Source organism: Neovison vison, chromosome 7, assembly GCF_020171115.1.
Source record: "Neovison vison isolate M4711 chromosome 7, ASM_NN_V1, whole genome shotgun sequence".
Classification (NCBI taxonomy): domain Eukaryota; kingdom Metazoa; phylum Chordata; class Mammalia; order Carnivora; family Mustelidae; genus Neogale; species Neogale vison.
Genome location: NC_058097.1, coordinates 48,873,263 through 48,891,359, shown reverse-complemented (window position 1 = coordinate 48,891,359; position 18,097 = coordinate 48,873,263). Strand labels below are relative to the sequence as shown.

General features: G+C 39.3%; 1 protein-coding gene across 1 annotated transcript in view; it reads right to left on the bottom strand.

Moving 5' to 3' along the window:
- Window positions 1-18,097, bottom strand: part of LOC122911695 (zinc finger protein 677-like) — a 96,172-nt gene that overhangs the window by 63,359 nt on the left and 14,716 nt on the right. Inside the window, 1 exon segment of the mRNA XM_044256664.1 lies at window positions 15,161-17,145. Coding sequence (XP_044112599.1) covers window positions 15,161-17,145 — 1,985 coding nt within the window.

Below are 18,097 nucleotides of genomic sequence, written 5' to 3'. Positions count from 1 at the left end.
CTCAGCAGGAAGCCTGCTTCTGCCTCTGCCCATCCCCCCAAAGTGCGCTCTTTCTGACAAATAAATCTTTTTTTAAAAAAAGAATCAGAACAGTTATATTCATGATTCATAGTTAATTCCTGCCACTACATTTAGCTACTGTTTTCTTCAAAATGTATCATAGCTCTCATGCTAATTAATAAAGTTTAAATAATTTTCACCATAACCTTGAATGAGTCATGTTCTTTTTCCAAAAGTTTATCCCACGTCTGTAGAGTACTTCATACACACTGTCATTGCACCATTAGGCTCTCAAGCTTGAAGGAATCTGTAACAATTTCTCTCCATGATGGGATCAAAGAACGGTTTGGGGATTATATGTTCACACGTTACACTAGAGTTATTCTCTGCGTACTCTGCCCCAGGATATTTATGTGGCAGTGAGGAAAAGGGATAGCAGTGCAAGTTCAATGCTCTGATTCCCTAAAACCTGCCTTCCCAGGTTTTATTCACCGTATGATTATATATCTTCATGTATGATGTGCCCAAATAAAACCCATGATATACACCTTAATTTAAATAAAGTGAAAATAGGAACATAGTAAGCATGAAAAATCCAGAAATAAAATAAGTTCAGAAATTAGGCTAAAAATAATCTATTTTGAGCTTGGAGCACGCATGAAAAAATTTAGGATGAACAGTGTATAATGGGAACAATTGCTTGATAGAGAAACTAGAAATTTCATATATACAGCCCCCAGTACACTTCTTGTTGATTCGCACTTGTGGCCACCCAGTGGAACAGGTGGAACCCTAACCAAAGTTGGCTTTGGCTATCAAGACTAGTGATGCCGTGCTCTAAAAGCATTATGAGAACATGTGTTACCTGATGAAGATTTCACAGTAGACTGCCAAGGTGATCCAAGAATGACTTGGGAGAACAAGAAACGGTGACCTGTTTGGTGTATTAACTGTGGTTACTGGGTGGGACAGGGATGGGGTGAAGGTGCCTGCTGTGGTTTGACCTTCCAGCTGGCATCAAAGGAGGGAGCACCCAGGCTTTTTTATCACCTTGCCCAAATGGGCAGAAGAGAGGGTGTAGTGAGCTTTAAAAGTGTCAGTAGTCGGGGTGCCTAGGTGACTCAGTTGGTTGAGCAACTGCCTTCGGCTCAGGTCATGATTCTGGAATCCCAGGATTGAGTCCCACGTCGGACTCCCTGCTCAGTGGGGAGTCTGCTTCTCCCTCTGATCCTCCCCGCTTGTGCTGTCTCTCTCAAATAAAATCTTAAAAACAAAAAAGTGTCAGTAGTCAACCATCGTAGTAAAACACTGAATATTTACTCTTGAAATTCCTGATTTCTTGGTTGGGAAAGACAAGATTTTCTTCACGCTAATAATTTATTACATTCCCTTTCCTCCTTTACACATAGGTTCCATTATATGATACAGTTGTTGAAAATGCTTATAAAATACTATTTAGATAAATTGCCTTAAGGTATTTTTACATAGGTTTAATGCAGGTTGTTTGGAAATGTTTATTAGATAATAAATATTACTAGAAGCAATTTTCCAAATGATTTTAAAAGTTCAACTTTGAATTAGGGTCTAAAGTAATATGTTACATGATCCCTTTTCAATTGTAGTAAAATGTGTTTTTAGATTTTATTTATTTGACAGAACAAGCAGGGGGGACAGGAGGACAGCGGGCAGAGGGAGAGGGAAAAGGTTTCCCACTGAGCCAGGAGCCCTGTGTGGAGCTTGATCCCAGGGGATTGTGACCTGAGCCTAAGGCAGACCTTGAGTGAGTGAGCCACCCAGGTGCCCTCCCCCCATTTAAAAAAACACAATTTTCCTTCCACACATTGTGACCCAGATTATATGTTTAGTTTACATTTTTCCCATTTTGCAAGGGATACACAAATCAGTGGGATGCTTTGCAACTTCTGTGACATGAAAATGAACGTAAGGCAGGGACAGGAAGAAAGTGGGTACAAAATTTTGTACATTCCTTTGGATTTTCTACATATACAACTTCAGACATGTTCCTGTTGATGTTGTGACAAATTACCATGACCTGAACGACTTAAACTGACAAGTTTATTCTCTTACAGTTCCAGAGGCCCGTTCTACATCATGGAACCAGAGCACTGTGCTCCTTCTAGATGTTGCAGGTCAGAATTTCTGTCCTTACCTTCCCACATCCGGGGGCTGCTGACATCCTCTGCCTCTTGGTCCCCTTCCTCCATCTTCAGAAGCCGGCAGGCTAGCATCTTAGGGCTTGTTCAGCTCTGCCCCTTGGTTTCCATCACTTCACCAACTTCTGCGTGGCTAACTCTACCTGCATTTTTCTTATACGGACCCTCGGGACCATTCTGCGGTTACCAGACCATCCCAGATAATCTCCCATCTCACAATCTTCACCAGAGCACATCTGCATCTCCCTTACGACGTTTAGGGTTACCCTCCCATGTTACAGGCATGAGGACATGCCCTTCCTTTGGGGTGGGGGTGTTACTCAGCCTACCACAACCATGATGGCTTCTGAAAATGGACACAATATTTTATCCTCCTTTTCTCCATCACTTTTGTTTATTCCTCTTCCCTTTCTTCACTGGCTTGAACTTCTAGTAACATGTCAAATATCGATGGTGAGAGTAGACATCCTTACCTTGTTCCCAGTCTCTGTAGGCAAAGCCTTCAGTCTTTCACCATGAAGTATGATGTGTGCTGTTTTTTGTAGGAGTTCTTTATTGAGTGGAGGAAATGTCCGTCTGTTCCTAGTTTTCTGAAAGCTTATATTGTAAATGGATATTGAATTTTGTCAAATGATTTTTCTGTATCAGTTGACAGGATCTGTGATTTTTCTTCTCCAGCCTGTTAACAGACATGGTGGGTTACACTGACTGGAATTTGAAACTGCCCTCTGTCCCTCAAACCCATTTGGTCATGGTGTACAATCCTCTGTATTGCTGATTTCTATGGCTAATATTTTGCCAAGAATTTCTGCATCTTCATTTGGGATTTAGTTAGTAGTTATCTTTTGTTCCCCCTTAATGTTTTTGTGTAGTTTTGGTATCATGCTAATACCGGCCTCAGAAATTTAGTTGGGGAAAGTATTGCCTTCCCTTCTATTTTCTGAAAGAAATTGTGTCAAATTTGTTGATTATCTGTAAGTTTGATAGAATTGTGTACTGTGTTGCTGTTGTGACTTGGTTGTATTAACATTTGTTTAGTAGAACCCTCGATGTGAGATGGTGAGCCATGGTTCAGTAGCAGATTATAAGGGAAAGTGAATTGAGTTAAGTTTGCTACTCACAGATCTGGGGGAGCTATTCTGTACACCTGCAGGGGTCATGTGAGGAGGTTATGGCAGCACGCAGGAAGCGACCTTAGGCCAGGACCTAGGCCAAATGCCTTTATTAGTGTCCCTCAGTGGAATGCTTTGGGGTTCTGGGGTAAGACCACATTGGTCAATTCAAACCAAACACAGCAGGGTTTTGGTAAGCTTTTGGGGGTGGGTAGGGGTCTTATCTAAAGGGGCCAAAGGGAAGTCCCTAGAAGGTGCAGGAGAATGGTTATCATAGGGATGGCTGGAAGAGTTGTATCTGGAACCAACAATTGCCCGTGACTCTATGGGCTGTTATCTAGGGCATGTGCTCAAGGGAGGAGCTAGTGTCAGTTCAAGGTCCCTACAGGCCACCTGGCCCCACAAAATGGATAACGAGGCAGCAGTATTAACTAAACTCTCACCACTCACTGTGCCTGCAGGTTTATTTTATTATTATTTTTTAAAAATCCCTGTAATGCAACAATTTATTTATTTATTTATTTATTTGACAGAGAGAGATCACAAGTAGGCAGAGAGTCAGGCAAAGGGAGGAGGAGGCAGGCTCCCCACTGAGCAGAGAGCCCGATGCAAGGCTCGATCCCAGGACCTCGAGACCATGACCTGAACTGAAGACAGAGGCTTAACCCACTGAGCCAACCAGGCACCCCTGCAGGTTTATTTTTTGGGAGGGTATTCTGAGATTACACATTTACTTTGCAATTGCAATTCAAAGTATTCCTATTACCTATTTCGCATGGGTGATTTGTGGTTGGGTGTATGTGCGGAGTAATTGTTGCATTTCAGCTAAGTTTTCAAGTATATGTGTGTAGAGTTTTGTATTTGTCCCTTACTATCATTTTGATGTCTGCAGGCTCCCTGTTTAATTTGTTACAAGTAATTTATGTTTTATTTTCTTTGGTAGCTTTGCTAGTGAATTGTGGATTTTATTGATTTTTTTTTTTAAGTGAGCCAGCTCTTTATTTCTCTGTTGTTTTCCTGTTTTCAGTTTTACTTATTTTTGTTCTTGCCTTTATTATTTCCTTCCTTCTGCTTGGTTTGTGTTTATTTTTTTCCGCTCTGCTTTCTTAACTGCAATTTAGATTATTCATGGATTATTTTCCCCCTTTTCATGTGTAAACATTGAGTACTATCAATTTCCCTCTCAGTGCTGCTTTAGTTACACCTCACAGATTATGACATGTTGTATATTCATTTTCTTTCAGCCTGTGTATTTCTCTTGAGTCTTCCTCTTTGACCTGTGGATTATCGGAAGGTAAGCTGTTTATAGTGTCTAAGTGTTCGGAAATTTTCCTGTTAGCTTTCTGTTTTTAATTTGTAGTTGGATTCCATTGTGGTCAGTGAACACAGTCAATGATACCATTCTTCTAATTTTGTTGAAGGGGGTTTTATGACCCAGAATATGATCTGTCCTGGCATGTGTTCCTCAAAACAATGTGTCATCTCCTATGTCTGGCTAGTGTTGCCAAAAAGCTGATGAGATCCTGTGACTTGGGGGTGGTGGTGAAATTCATCAGTGTTCTGCTGATTTGCTATCATCGCTCTAGCAGTTCTTGAGAGACATGTACTGAAGTCTCGGGCTATAACTGTGACTGTATCTGTTTCTCTTGTCAGTTTCTGTGAGTTGCTGTATCACATATTTTGCAGCTGTTGTTTGGTGCATATGCACTCAAGATTGCTAAGTCACCTTGATTGAACTTTTACCACCATGTAATGTCCCCCTTTTTATTTAGTAACTTTATTTTCTCTGAAATCTATCTGGTATTAATATGACATGTCTGCTTTCTTTTGATTGGTGTTTACATGGTATAAGTTGTACTGTTCAGTTGACAGTGGGTCAGATAATGCTCCAATGCATGAAGCTGTACCGTGCACTGGAAGATATTTAGCAGCACCGCTGGACTGTACCCACTAGATACCAGTGGAACCACCACAATGATGACATAAATGTCTCCAGATCTTGGCAAATGTTTCCTTTGCAAATGTTATCACGCCTGTATATAACCTCCACCAGTTCAGAGATCAGGAAAGCAAAAGATAGGAACATGCTTCTTCGTTCTCAGCAGCATTTAACACAGTAGTACAGTAGAGACCTGACATCAGAAATGAACAAGCTGACTGGCAAGCAGGATTTAAGGATGTAACTGTGCCTCATCTCCAGTTGGTAAAACTTACCATTAAGAAATACTGGGGGTGGGGCGCCTGGATGGCTCAGTGGATTAAGCCACTGCCTTCAGCTCAGGTCATGATCTCAGGGTCCTGGGATCGAGTCCCACATGGGGCTCTCTTCTTAGCAGGGAGCCTGCTTCCCCCTCTCTCTCTGCCTGCCTCTCTGTCTACTTGTGATCTCTCTCTCTGTCAAATAAATAAATAAAATCTTAAAAAGAAAAAGAAAAAGAAATACTTGGGGTGCCTGGGTGGCTCAGTGGGTTGGTTAAAGCCTCTTCCTTCAGCTCAGGTCATGACCCCAGGGTCCTGGGATCAAGCCCCACATCAAGATCTCTGCTCAGCGGGGAGCTTGCTTCCCTTCCTCTCTCTCTGCCTGCCTCTCTGCCTATTTGTGATTTCTGTCTGTCAAATAAATAAATAAATAACTTAAAAAAAAAAGAAAAGAAAAGTAATACGTTGAGGGTCCAGGTACCTGGGTGGCACAGTTAGGTATCTGACTCATGGTTTTGGCTCAGGTCATGATCTCAGTGTTGAGAGATTGAGCCCCGCATTTGGCTCTGTGCTCAGGATGGAGTGTGCTTGAGAGTCTCTCTCCGTCTCCCTCTACCCCTCCCTCTCATTCTCTGTGTCACAAACAAATGGATATTTAAAAGAAAAAATACTTTTGAGGGTCCAGAGCAAGTTAAAATGCAAAATCATGGCAATGTCTAAACAAAGGACATGGCCTGATGTCCTTTGAAGAAGCCTGCAGTTGATTAGTGTCTCCCGTGGAATCGTTCCTCATAGGCAATGTAGCTTAGTGAACAGGAAGCACAGGCCTGGCTCTGCTGGAGGACCCTGAGACACTCAAGGATCATGAAGGGGATCTGAAGAGTTCAGCATGTCTTGGAAAACATGGTTGTAGCTACTGGAAAATGTAGCTGTTTGGGATCATATAAAGTACTACTTAGAAAGAGCCCGCTGTTGATGGAGCACCAGGTTTGCATTAGAAGGAAACGGTGATCTTGTCAGTGACCAATAAACTTAGGGACTGTACAGTTTGATGGGAAGGAAGCAGCTGCGGAAACATGTGAGGAAGACAGAGTTTCTAATCCTCTAGCTGGTGTAGTTAGCTCAAGTCAGAACAGTGAAACACAGAGCACAAGGGACTAGACCAGCTGTTCTCTGGAAAAAAGCAAGAGCTGAGGAAAGGATTATTCCTCATTCCTACCCTTTTTTGCTGAGGACCAGAGACTACTGGGCCCCTCCTTTCTTCTGTTTTCTGAATGTGAGGGTTTATTGGGGTTTGTCTCTGTTCCACCATAGTGTGTTGAGGAAGGACTCCACTGGAGGCTCTCAAGCAAAAAGAGTCTCACAGGACTACTGCGTCACCCTCATATGGGACTGAAGCCGTGTCTGGGTATTTTTTTTTTCTTCTTCTTCTTTTCTTTTGGGACAAAAGTAAGTGTATTTCGTGTAAACAAAAAAGGGAGAATTATTTCTGCTAGAAGCTGTACTGTCATATATTGTAATATCATTTCCAACTAATTATCACCCTCTTGTGAGAGTAGGCCTTTGTGCTCTTGACTTAGGGAACCCTTCTCTTTGGGGGGATTACACTTTTTGCCCAATTTATAGCTTGGCCAATTTGGTGTGAGTAGAATGTCATATTTTAATTGTAAATGTAAGCTTTAAAAGATTTGTTTGCTCCCAACCCTCTCTTCTCTCTCGTGCTAGAATGGTATATCCCACAAACACTCAAGTTTTACCCTGAATCCCAGACTTAAATGACAGAACCAAGCAAGAAGTGATAGATGCGACATGAGGAAGAAAAAATGTTTGTTGTAAGACCATGAGAATGCAGGAGTTTGTTTGCCATAGAAAAGCTTCTAGGAAGCTGACTAGTACATTCAATTACCTTTTCTTTTCTCCTTACCCATTAACCTCCCAAAGTCATCATCTCCAGTAATTGTACCACCTTTGAAGTCATGTTCTCAGTAATTCCCTTCCTGTATTATCACCTTCATTGTTTCCATTTTATACTCTCTACTTCTGTTAGACTATCCATTTATTTTTAATTCATCTATAAACATTGCCTTTCATCATCTAACTGCTCCCAGTGGACTATGTTCTCAGTTATAACATTCTCAACTGGCTTATCATAACCAGATATTTGTAATCCCAAGAAACTTGCTTTCTTTCCCTGTGCTGCCTTCACCTGACTAAGCAAGCCTCAGACGGGATGAGCTCACTTACCAGTTTATGTACCATTATAAGCAGGAGGTTCACACTGATCAGTCCAGCCCCCCAAGCAAACAAACAAACAAAAAGATACCTTAGACTTATAGGTGTTCTAGTGCTATCTCTTTTGCAGGGGGGTTTTTGGTTTCTCGTACTGTGGTGGCAAATTATGAAATGTTCTGTTTTCATTTTCATTCAGTTCAGGATACATCCCAATTTCTTTCAGATTTCTTCTTTGTCCCAGGGTTAGTCACAAGGAGGTCATTATTTCCCAAATATTTGTGAATTTCCCAGACATTTTTCTGTTACTGGTTTCTATCATAATTCCGTTGTGGTCACAGACATATTTTGTGATGTGAATTCTTTTAAAATTTAGCAAGACTAGCTTGATGGCCAAGAATATGTTTTCCCTTGGTATAGTACTATGCCCTCTTAAACACTGGGTATGATCCCCTTGTTGAGTGGAGTGTTCTTATAAGGAAAAAGTCCGTTTTCCTCCCCCAGTGTAGGGAAGAATCCAGTTCTCCTCTACATGTGCCACTTTCCTCTGTGTCTCCCTTACTGTTCACGCAGAGCTTCGCTTCTGACACTTCTGGTCACAAACCTGTGGAGGTTTTCCTAACACCAACAGGGCATCTCTGACACCAGCTGGGTGTCCTACAATTTACCTCAACTCTGACACCATCTACCTGGATGCCCTCCACCCCCGCTAGACACTTTAGATGTCAGTTGCAAGTCCCGGTTAGTACCTGTGTTTCTAACAACTGGCTATAGATTGGAGGTTCCAACAGTCCCACCGTTGGCTTTGATTTGCTGGAACAGCTCACAGAAGTCAGGGAAACACATCTACCAGTTTATTACGGATATGGTAGAGGAAGTGGGTGAACAGTCAGATGAAGGGAAACATAGGATGAGGTCTGGGAAGGTCCTCAGTGCAGCAGCTTCTGTCCCCATGGAGTTGGGGTGTGTCACCCTCCTGGAGTAGCTGTGTTCACCAGCCTAGAAGCTCTCCAAACCTCCAACTATGGGGATTTTAAGATTTCCTCACATATGCATGACCAGTCATTAACTCCATTCCCAGCTCCTCTCCTCTCTGTAGATGTGGGGATGGGGCTGAAAATCCCAAGCATCTAATCATGGCTTGGTCTTTCTGGTGAAAAGCTGCACCCAGGAGTCCACTCAGAGTCATCTCATTGTAACAAATGATGCTCCTAGTGCTCTTATCACTTAGGAAAACATAGGGGGTTTAGGAGCTCAGTGTAGGAACCAGAGGCAAAGCCAAAATACACATTTTCTATTCTCTCTCAGTTCTACAAAGGTTAATTAGGTCGGTTTCCTTGACATTCATGTTACAATTGTCTAGGTCCTTATTATCTGTCTACTTGTTCTATTATGGAGAGAAGGGCATCTAAATTTCTTGACTGTGGCTGTGGATTGGTCTGTCATGGTGGTCCTGTATGTTTTTTCAGGGTTTTTGAAGTTCTGCTGCTGGGTGCATGGTTTAGGATTCTCATGCCATTCTGCTGAATTTATCCCTTTATGATTATGAAATAGATTTAATAACTACTCCTGGTCATATTATTTGCTCTTTGATTAACTTTGGTCTTAATAGAGCTACCATGTTTTTAAGTGTTTCTGTGTCCTTTAATTTTCAAAGTGTATTTCTTGTAGGAAACATATTATTGTCAGTCTTTGAAAATTACAGTTGATGATTTTTTATTTTCATTGGTGTCTTTACACCACTTCCCTTTATAGATATTATATAGATTTAAATTATCTTGCTACTGGTCTCATCATGTCTCCTTTGTTCTTTTCCCTTTTTCTCTCTTCTTTGAAATAACTGATTTTTTACAAATAGTTTTGTTTTAAATCTCTTTTGGTTTACTGGTATTAGCTATAGCTGTCTTTTAAGTGCTTACTTAAGGGGGTGTACTACACAGCTTATCAGTCTACCTTCATGTGACTTGGTACTTTTTCATATAGAGCATCAGACCATTCCTTTCCATGTGAACTTCCATTTCTCCCTTTGCTATCATTATTATAGGTTTACTTTTACATATGCTATAAACATATGTACTAAGCTGTTAGTTTCTTAAACAGTCTGCTGTATTTTAAAGAGATTTTAAAATAGGGAGACATTTTTAATCTACCCATATACTTATACTGGTGCTCTTAATTCCTTTGTGTAGATAAGGAGTCTGCAAACTACAGAACAAGAGGCAAATATAGTGCACCCTCTGTTTTTAGAAGAAGTGTAAAGGAATGCAGCCACACCCATATTTAGGTACTTTTGATCCAATAAGGACATACTGGAATAGCTGTGACAGAAACAGTGTGGCCTACAAAGTATAAAATATTTACTGTCTGTTCCTTACATTAAAAGTTTGCCAAACTTGCATACAAAATCACATTCTCAGAACACCAGAATTAGTATAAAATTTGGGATACGAAACGTAACTGAAAAGTCAGTTTTGTAGTCCAATATTAGGCACTGGTGACACAACTGGTCTCAATTAGAAGAGTAAAACTAGGAATAAGTGGGAGTGAGCAGGTCTTATACTCATGAGGAAAACATATGAAATATGCATTTTGTTACTATTTGATCTGAAAGTACAATATTTTATTATATGGTAAAAAAAAGTATGATATGGACATTGAAGATATAACTGAGGTGTAAAAGACCCCCCACATTTACTTGATACACATTCATAAGTGGAAGTAGCAATATCCCCCTGGCTGGCTATAGGGGTGTAGACAACAGGAAAAGTGTGTATCTTTTTTTTTTTTAAGATTTTATTTATTTGACAGAGAGAAATCACAAGTAGATGGAGAGGCAGGCAGAGAGAGAGAGAGGGAAGCAGGGTCCCTGCTGAGCAGAGAGCCCGATGCGGGACTCGATCCCAGGACCCTGAGATCATGACCTGAGCCGAAGGCAGCAACTTAACCCACTGAGCCACCCAGGCGCCCCTTTAAGTGTGTATCTTAACTGGGATCAAACCTCTCAGGTAGTTTTAACAAATGATATTTACTATCTTTCCCTTAATTCATTACCCCACCCCATCCCTTGGTAAGGCTGCCATAAAGAAACACGTCTGTGTATTCTCCAAACAGATCATCATGACTTTGGATCTATTACATATCATCTTAAGTACTCTGGGGAATTTTGTTAAAGTTTTAAAAATTGTAACTATAGGAAGTCCCAATTTTTAAATGTCTCCAGTAGACACTTAGTATTACATTTCACCAGGCTGCATGCCAATGGCAGTAAACATGTCGCCATGCTAACCTTCTTCTCCATTTCCTCCACCCACTTGCCCTTCCTCATTTGTAACTGGGTGAGACACTTTCAGTGATTCTGCTCAAATGCCACCTCATTATATGGGCATTGCCAGAAAACTGTTTAAATTAGGGAATCCTAAAAAAATAAAAACAAATAAGTAAATAAATTAGGGAATCCTGTAAGTCTGTTACTGTACATGAACATACTTTGGATACTTAGCCTTATAATATTTGATCCTTATAGACTTACTGTTATAGAATATAAACTACTTGAGGGCAGGGAATTTTGTTTCCTGCTAAGGTCAGTGATTAGAATGCATTTTATCAGTGCGAAGTAGAAAGCTACTGTGATGCATAAGCTGAGAGATTAATAGTTCAAATGGTCAAGTAAACATGTAATTGTTTGTGGGACCAAATTCCTTATTCCTGTAACTTTCTTAGTGTTAGGGACATTTTGTTATAAAGTCTCACACTGTATTTTGTTCATGCTGTGAATTTTAGGCAATGTGTGCTGAACAGCTCTAACTCATTTTTTTTTTTAAAGGGATTTTTTTGGGGGAAGATTTATTTATTTGGTGAGGGGAAGGGCAGAGAGAGGAAGAATCTTGAGCAGACTCCCTGGTGAGTGCGGAGCCCAATGTGGGACTCAATATCATGACCTGAGCTGAAATCAAAAGCCGGACGCTTAACCGAATGAGCCATCCAGGCGCCCCTGGAGGGATGTTTTAATAAAGCTTTTCTAAGCTACAAAATTTTAAATTCAAGAACCCCTCTCAAATGCGCCATTCTGCTCTTAATACAAAATATTAATCTTATTTGTCAGGTAGGACAGTTTTTGTGAGTGACAGACCTCCTGGAAAACAGTGGCTGAAACAAGTAGGTGGTTTATCATTCCCAAGTAACAGGAAGCCCAGATTTGTAATGTTGGATGGGACGGGTACCCTGGGCAGTTCTCTCCCTGCTCTACCTCTGTTGGCAGCCCTTTCACCGTCCAGCAGGATGGCCACCGTAGGACTAAGGGTGGACGGTGAAGGGCAAAGCCCTTTTTATTATTAGGTTTTGTCTTGCTTACATGCAAATGATAATCCCAGGAAGTTTTTCCAATTAGCTAGAAATTTTAATAATAATTTTAATAATTTAGTAATAAGGATATTGGGGATTTTTCAAATTTCATATTCACACCTAAACAACAGAAGGTAAAAGAAAAAGATGTTAGGAGAAAACATTCTGCAGATCAAATTAAAAATACCCCTTATTAATATTAAGTGGCAAGGTAGTCAAGGATAACTGTGGGAAGAGAGATTTTATCAGCATACTTTGTTCTTTATCCTGAAGTATGTTCTGTGCAACCCATGACAGGCTTGGTAGGTGTTCCAAATGAGGTTCAAAAATTATTAGCCTACTGTTTCCTAACTTAAAGACTTAATTCCTCTGTTAATTTTATTTATCTGGACCTAAAACTAAAATAATTTGCCAAGTCTCAATACAGATATTCTGATTCTAGTATCTTGGTAGAGAAATGAAAGGACTCATTAAAGGCTTGTAGTTGGGACATATTCTATCACTTCCACATGTATCTTACTATTAGACTATAACTTAATAGAAATAGAATTGTGACATCCTAAGTGTAAAAATACCTTAGGTAATTTATCTAAACAGTATTTCACCATTTTCAACAATCATATTGTGCAGTAGGGTCTGTATGTGCACCAGGAAAAGGAAGATAGTGTGTTAGCATGAGGCAGATTGTGATCTTTCCCTACCAAGTCAGGAGTAAACATTCAGTTTTATATTAGAGTCTGACTCCATTTTTGATGTCTGAAGAATGATTTGTTAAGCCTCACTATATAACCTCTTACTATTCTGCCCACCCGGGCAGGGCAAGCTAGTAATAAAGCCTGAGTGCCCCTTCCCTTGGCATTAACTGAAAGTTCACACGATGAGTACCATCGCCCCAGCCCCACATAGTATCCATCCTAACAAACCAGTCACCACTCCCTGCGTTCTCTAGCCATTTTTAGAACCTGAGGTCTACCCTGCTCTCCCCCAGAAAGCATCATATGTAATAAACATTCTCCTAACACTATTATACGGAGTCCTCATTCATGACATCCAGACATCCAGTTCCAGTGGAGTAAGCACAAGTACAAACTAGCAAAAAATGTTTTAGAGGGTAAATATATGAGATTGCTAGTTATCAAGACTCCCACTGTGTCAGTTTGTTCTTGAGAGAAACTCAGTGAACACTGATCTTTTCAACTTCCTGAGCACTCCAGCACAAGAGATTATCTTTATCCTTATTTCTGAAATTTTATTTCCTAATTCTTTTCATATGCTTACTATTCTTCTATTTTCATTTCATGTAAACATGCAACCCATGGGTCTCATTTCAGCACAAAAGAAAGGCATGTAAACTATAATCATACAGTGTATGTTTATGAACAGGGAGGCAGGTTTTAGAGGGTGAGAGTTTGAAACTGTGTAACTTGCAAATTCAAATTATGAATATATATTTCCAAGAATGTAAGTTGTGTAAATCTAACATGGAGAAAAATTATTATGGATGACATTCAACCTAGGGAGCCCAAGGATGTATTAACAGTGTTCATTATGAAATGCTCCAATGAGATGGGATGCACTTGGGCTAATAAAAGGCACATGATTCATTCATGTTACAAAAAAATGTTTCTATAGTTTCCTTTTTAGATAAGAGAATTTATAATATCCTAAATAAAATGGTATCAGACTGCAATTTTCAGTGGCCAAAACTGAATCCTTCACAAGCATACTATTCTGGTTCTTTTGATTAAAATGTCCTCTACAACTTTCTCTTCAGTTTCCAAAATTAAGACTAATTTTTACTAATCTAGGATATACAACAATTACTACCGTTCATAAGAGGGAGAAATCATCATTCCCCCTCCATTTTTTCTACCACATATGCCATCCCCAATAACTTGTCCTTCTACTCACATGAAAAATCTTTCTCTTAATGTTCTGGCCTAATCTGTTTCATGATCATTCTTTCCTGTAACCATCTACAAAGGCCCTCAATCATACCAACAAATCTAGAGAAGAGGCTGTAGTCAGAGAAAACATGTCAATTTAGGTAACAGTTTTATACTATTCCCTGCCCCCACTAAGCCCTCAAACCTACATTGTACTGTATCTTAAAATTAGTGTCCTAGTTTTTCCAGGTTACACAGGTATGAGTAAATCCCACCTAATGACCTGGGTCCTTTCACCCTACCGATCCCTTGTGACCATTATGGTGGCCCAGGAAATGCATGTAATTAAAGTATAACCTCAGTGGATTCCAAACTGCAGGCCATGTCACCAGTAATAATGCAGCCTCGAGAAACCTCAAGTAACTGAGTAAAAAAATGTATAGGGGCTTCTGGCTAGCTCAGTCCTTATAAGACGACATGACTCTTGATCTTGGGGTCATGAGTTTAAATTCCACATTGGGTGTTGAGAATACTTAAAATATTTTTAAAAATTATAAGCTGAAGATAATTAGTAGCTGTTTCCACAGATATCCTTGTTCTGTTGATACCTATCATCTCATTAGGTTTTAAATAATTTAAATTTTCTGTGGAATTTAACATCTAAGATTGGTTAATCCTCAAACTAGGCCTACTTCCCCTGTAGTATGAATTTTCTTATTTTAGTTCATTGAGAGAACTGGCTAAACAAATGATCACTTTCATTACATTTGTAATGTTTCTGTCCAGTATGAATTCTTTGGTATTTCCTGAGGTAAAGACCTTGACACATTTGTATGGTTTCCATCTCATATGAATTCTTTCATAACCACAACGTTGTACTTTTTTTTTAATCACTGGAAATTTGTCCCTCTTAATCCCATTCACTTATTTTATGTGCCCCCCCAAAGCTGTACATTTTTTATAAAGCTGATCACACTCATTATATTTGTAAGGTTTCTGTCTATAAGAACAGTTATATTCCACAAGGTAGAAACTTTGGATAAGCCTTGCCATACATTACATTTGTATGATTTCTTTTAGAGATTTATATTATGATGTCAAGTGAGGTGTAAGCCCCCGGTTAAAAGTTTTGCCACATACATTAGTTTCATATGGTTCCTCTCCATGATATGGAATCTCTGATGTTGAATAAGGCTTGAACACTTGCTTAATCATTTTATTTGTAAGGTTTCCTTCTATTGTGAGTTCTTTGATGATCCCCAAAGCTTGAGTTTTGAATAAAACCACTACCACACATACTAGATTTATAATGTTTCTTTTCACTATGTATTTTCTGATGCCTAGTAAGTTTTGCAAACTGGGTAAAAGCTTTGCCACACTCATTACATTTATAAGGTTTCTCTCCAGTATGGATTTTCTTATGCTGAGTAAGATGTGAACGCTCTGTGAAGGCTTTGCCACACTCATTACATTTATAAGGTTTCTCTCCAGTATGAGTTCTCTCATGACCCCAAAGATGAGAACGTTTAATAAAAGCCTTATCACATTTGTTACATTTATAAGGTTTTTCTCCTGTATGAATTCTCTGATGTTCCATAAGGCTTGAACTTTGGATAAAAGCCTTGTCACACACATCACATTTGTGTGGTTTCTCTCCAGTGTGTATTTTCTGATGCCTGGTAAGGTTTGCAAATTGGGTAAAAGCTTTGCCACACACATTACATTTGTAAGGTTTCTCTCCAGTATGGATTTTTCTATGTTGAGTAAGATTTGAACGCTCAGCAAAGGCTTTGCCACACTCAATACATGTGTAAGGTTTCTCTCCAGTATGAGTTCTCTCATGGCCCCATAGGTGTGACCGTCTGATAAAAGCCTTATCACATTTACTACACTTATAAGGTTTTTCTCCTGTATGAATTCTCTGATGTTCTAGAAGGCTAGAACTTTGGATAAAAGCTTTGCCACAAACATCACATTTGTGTGGTTTCTCTCCAGGATGTGTATTCTGATGTCTAATGAGGTGTGAGCACTGCTTAAAAGCTTTGCCACACTCCTTACATTTGTAAGGTTTCTCTCCAGTATGGATTTTCTTATGTTGAGTAAGGCTTGAACGTTCAGCAAAGGCTTTGCTGCATTCATTACATTTGTAAGGTTTCTCACCAGTATGAATTCTCTCATGACTCCAAAGGTGTGACCGTTGGATAAAAGCCTTACCACACTCATTACATTTGTAAGGTTTCTCTCCAGTATGCATTCTCTGATGATTTGCAAGGTTTGAATTTTGACTACAGACCTTGCCACATATGTCACATTTATATGGTTTCTCTCCTGTATGGATTCTCTGATGCCTAGTGAGGTTTGAACATTGGTTAAAGGCTTTGCCACACTCCTTACATTTGTAAGGTTTCTCTCCAGTATGGATTTTCTTATGTTGAGTAAGATGTGAGCGCTCTGTAAAGGCTTTGCCACATTCATTACATTTGTAAGGTCTCTGTCCTGAGTGAATTCTCTCATGACTCATGAGGTTTGAGCTTTTGCTAAAAGCCTTCCCACAGTCATTACATTTGTAAGATTTTCCCCTAGTGTATGCTCTTCTGTATTGTGCAGGTAACAAAGGATATTTTAAAATCTTCCTATATTTATTCCAAATGTTTTTGATACTAGAAGGAGTTCTTTGAAGTGGTGGAACAGAGGAACCATTGTTGAAAGATTTCTCAACTTGATTACGTTCATACATTTTTTCCTCAGTCTGAAATCTCTGCAGTTCAGCCAGGTGTGTGTGTAAACATAACCCAGTTCTGTTTTTCAAACAGTCTGTGTACCAGTTTCCAGCAACACTTATGTTATTTTCCAGTTTTAACAAATGCCTTACAAATGGCTCACCATGCATGAGATATTGGTATGTATGATTTCCTACAGAAGTACTCTGCTTTGGAGGAAAAGTAATTGAGGATTTATTAAGCTGTTGATCTTTTCTATGAGAGAGATTTTTGTTATGTGTCAAAGGCACTTCTTTGTAATTTCTTGCATTGTATCTCCACTGACTCTCAAACTTATGCATATTTTCCCAGACTTCCTTGAGATCAAAATCCTTGATGCCTTGGCTTTCATTTCCCTCCAATATCACTAAGTGGTATGATTCTCCTTTATTAATGTCCTCTTTTGGTGATAATTTCTTGATTGCAAATCCAGCAGAAAGGCTTCCTATCAAAGAGAGTTGGAGGGTAATTATTGTATGCTGAATTACATAATTACATTAAAAAGTACTTATCATGAACAAAGGAAGTTTCTCAAGCACAGTCTTCAAGCACTATCATAATATACAAATACTATTGTAATATATAATGGTTTTAAATTTCTTTTTATAAATTTTTCCATATTAATATTTTCTGATCTTTAAGATAAATTTTCTAAACATACTATTATATACTATACATATTTTTTGGCGATATACCTGGGTACTTGATACTTCATGATTAGGGAGCTGATCTATATACTGGCTATTCTGTAACTGTACATGAGATCATAACGGATTTCTGTCTTCCCTAATTCTTAATCTTTATAAAAGTGTGTTTATCTGAACCCTGTATTTCGTAATTCAGTGATTCTCAATGTATCTTTCATTTCTCCTACTGTGTGTTCCTTATGGAATGTAAATTCTTTTAGTTCTTGGGAAAGAATTCTTTAGAATTCCAGAGACTATTATTTTGTGTAACTGGTTACTTACCCTGCTAGATTTATCAGTTGTTTAACTGTAATACAGACTTCTTAAAGTATCTTTTTTTCTTTCATCATATTCCCACACATTATTGTTAAGCACCAGATCACGCTGCTGTAGTGAGCAGGCTGTGCTGTGTATGAATAGGGCTCTTTCCTTACGTAGGTAATGCCGTGTGGGGAGGGGTGGATCCTGTGGAAACTGAGGTGCTCTGGCCTCATAATTAATATACCAGGAGATACCAGTACAGTTATTTAGATCAATGAAAAGTCTGAGCCAAGGCCAGGATTTGGATTCAGAAAACCAAGAGTGAAGCACAAGGAGTACCAGAAGTGGGAGTAGTGCTTGTGCTTGCACATCTGTGGTAATATGTCCTTTAGAAGGACAGTGTGAACAGCAGTATTTAAACAGAGAAACCATTTTTGGCAGTGTCACTGT